At 36.4% G+C, this 1,689-nt stretch overlaps 1 protein-coding gene across 8 annotated transcripts in view; it reads right to left on the minus strand.

Moving 5' to 3' along the window:
* The window catches only part of LOC106529922 (syntaxin-binding protein 5), a 108,537-nt gene that overhangs the window by 50,444 nt on the left and 56,404 nt on the right, over positions 1–1,689 (minus strand). For all 8 annotated transcript variants that reach the window (XM_014025449.1, XM_014025443.1, XM_014025441.1 and 5 more), the window contains 2 exons: positions 1,202–1,356; positions 1,045–1,117 (listed from right to left, as the gene is read on the minus strand). In XM_014025449.1, coding sequence (XP_013880903.1) covers positions 1,045–1,117; positions 1,202–1,356 — 228 coding nt within the window. The remainder of the gene's footprint in view (positions 1–1,044; positions 1,118–1,201; positions 1,357–1,689) is intronic.

Here is a 1,689-nt window from a genome sequence, read left to right on the forward strand (position 1 = left end):
CCATTAAACAGAGACCGACGAGGAAAACAGAGGAGCTTCCTGACAGTCTGAAGTCGCCTGACCTAAAGAGCACAAGCAGCTAACTTGAAGTGTTGGACGTGTTTTGGATGTTCAAAATGTAGCTTAAATACCTGTTATTTATTTTAACTGCATCCTCTTTTGTTTATTTGATTTAAACTTATTTGTCTTCCATGGACCTCCATCACACAATTTTTTTAGTGGGGAAATGACATCAATAGAAACACGTGGAGCTGGATTTTAATTTGTGCAATAAGACAAAACAGTCTTGTTGTTTTCAAGAGTTTTCACTTTAAATCAATAAGTTACACAACTCATGTTACAATACAAAGAGTTGGATGCTGTCTTGATATTTGTTAAATTTTATATATTGAGAAATATGTTAAAATAAAAGTTTATTATTGAAAAACAACACACAAAGTACCGAAAATTGGTTCAGTTAAGTACCGGTACCAATTCAGGTACCAGATATTGGTACCGAATCGATTCAAATGTCAAAGGTACCCATCCCTATGGTCCGATATTCAACTCATCCAGACTCTAAATGAACCGAGCCGGTGCAACGCTGCTGCTGACTGATTCATGATGTGATGTAACATTTTCTAACAGGTGAAATTAATCACTGCAATAAAATAACTTTGTCTCTTTTACAGTGGATTGCATCAACTCTGTTACATTACAGAAAAGAAGCTTCACTGATGTGAAACATAAATTTGTCATTCTGAGTTTGATTACTCTGTGGCTTTTTCAAGGACCAGGATGTGACACAAAAATATATTTTTGAACTGAAATTGAATTATAGCACTGAAAGTGAAAGTAATCCAACTAAAATATTAATACAACATACAGTTTCAAATCATTAAATTCAGTTTCAATTTAGTGAGATTAATTTTCAAACCAATGCATTTGATTTGACATTATACAGATTCAGTCTGAGCAACTCAAACTCCGTTTCTGTTGGCAGAAGATTCCTCCCATAGGTCCAATCTTTAAACAACGGACAAACTCAGAAAGATGAATAATTACCCAATCTGTCCGAGGTCTATTACAACTAAATCCTTCTCGAGGAGGACCACCACAGCATAAGGCTCCTGAAAATCTGACAACAAAGCAGCGCAGCATGAACAAGGCAAACATCACTTTAGAGTGTGATCACATGGCAGCAGCCATATTTGTTGCTCACCATTTGGATAAGGAGTTTCACATAACGTTAAAAAGTCTACAATGGGGTAGTCCATCTCCAGGACGGCAGTGCTCTTTCCATGCATCACAGTCAAGCAGGCTCTCCTTCCCACCGTGTCGTATGAAAGACCACCAGACAAAACCATGAAAGGGTCCCTGAGTTCAGCAAAAACACAGAAACAGATCTCTTCACTGACGGTTCAGTTCTGACTGGAGATGGTAAAAACTAGAAGCATTCTGTCCAGGCAGTGGTTATGAGGAACAGTTTCTGTTGTCATTTGTAAATAAAAATAAAACAGTTATATTCAGAATGGAACATGGTGTCTGTGTCTGCAAAAACCTTTTGTTTTCATTTCCATAAATTAGTGTATCAGTCACACATCACATCCATTTTCATTGAGGGTTTAAAGGGATCCATGATTAGTTGTAACATTAGACTTCATTTAATAAACATATATTTTAACTGTAAAATAAAGACGGTAAAAATAC

The sequence above is a fragment of the Austrofundulus limnaeus genome, unplaced genomic scaffold (assembly GCF_001266775.1).
Source record: "Austrofundulus limnaeus strain Quisiro unplaced genomic scaffold, Austrofundulus_limnaeus-1.0 Scaffold476, whole genome shotgun sequence".
NCBI classification, from domain to species: Eukaryota; Metazoa; Chordata; class Actinopteri; order Cyprinodontiformes; family Rivulidae; genus Austrofundulus; species Austrofundulus limnaeus.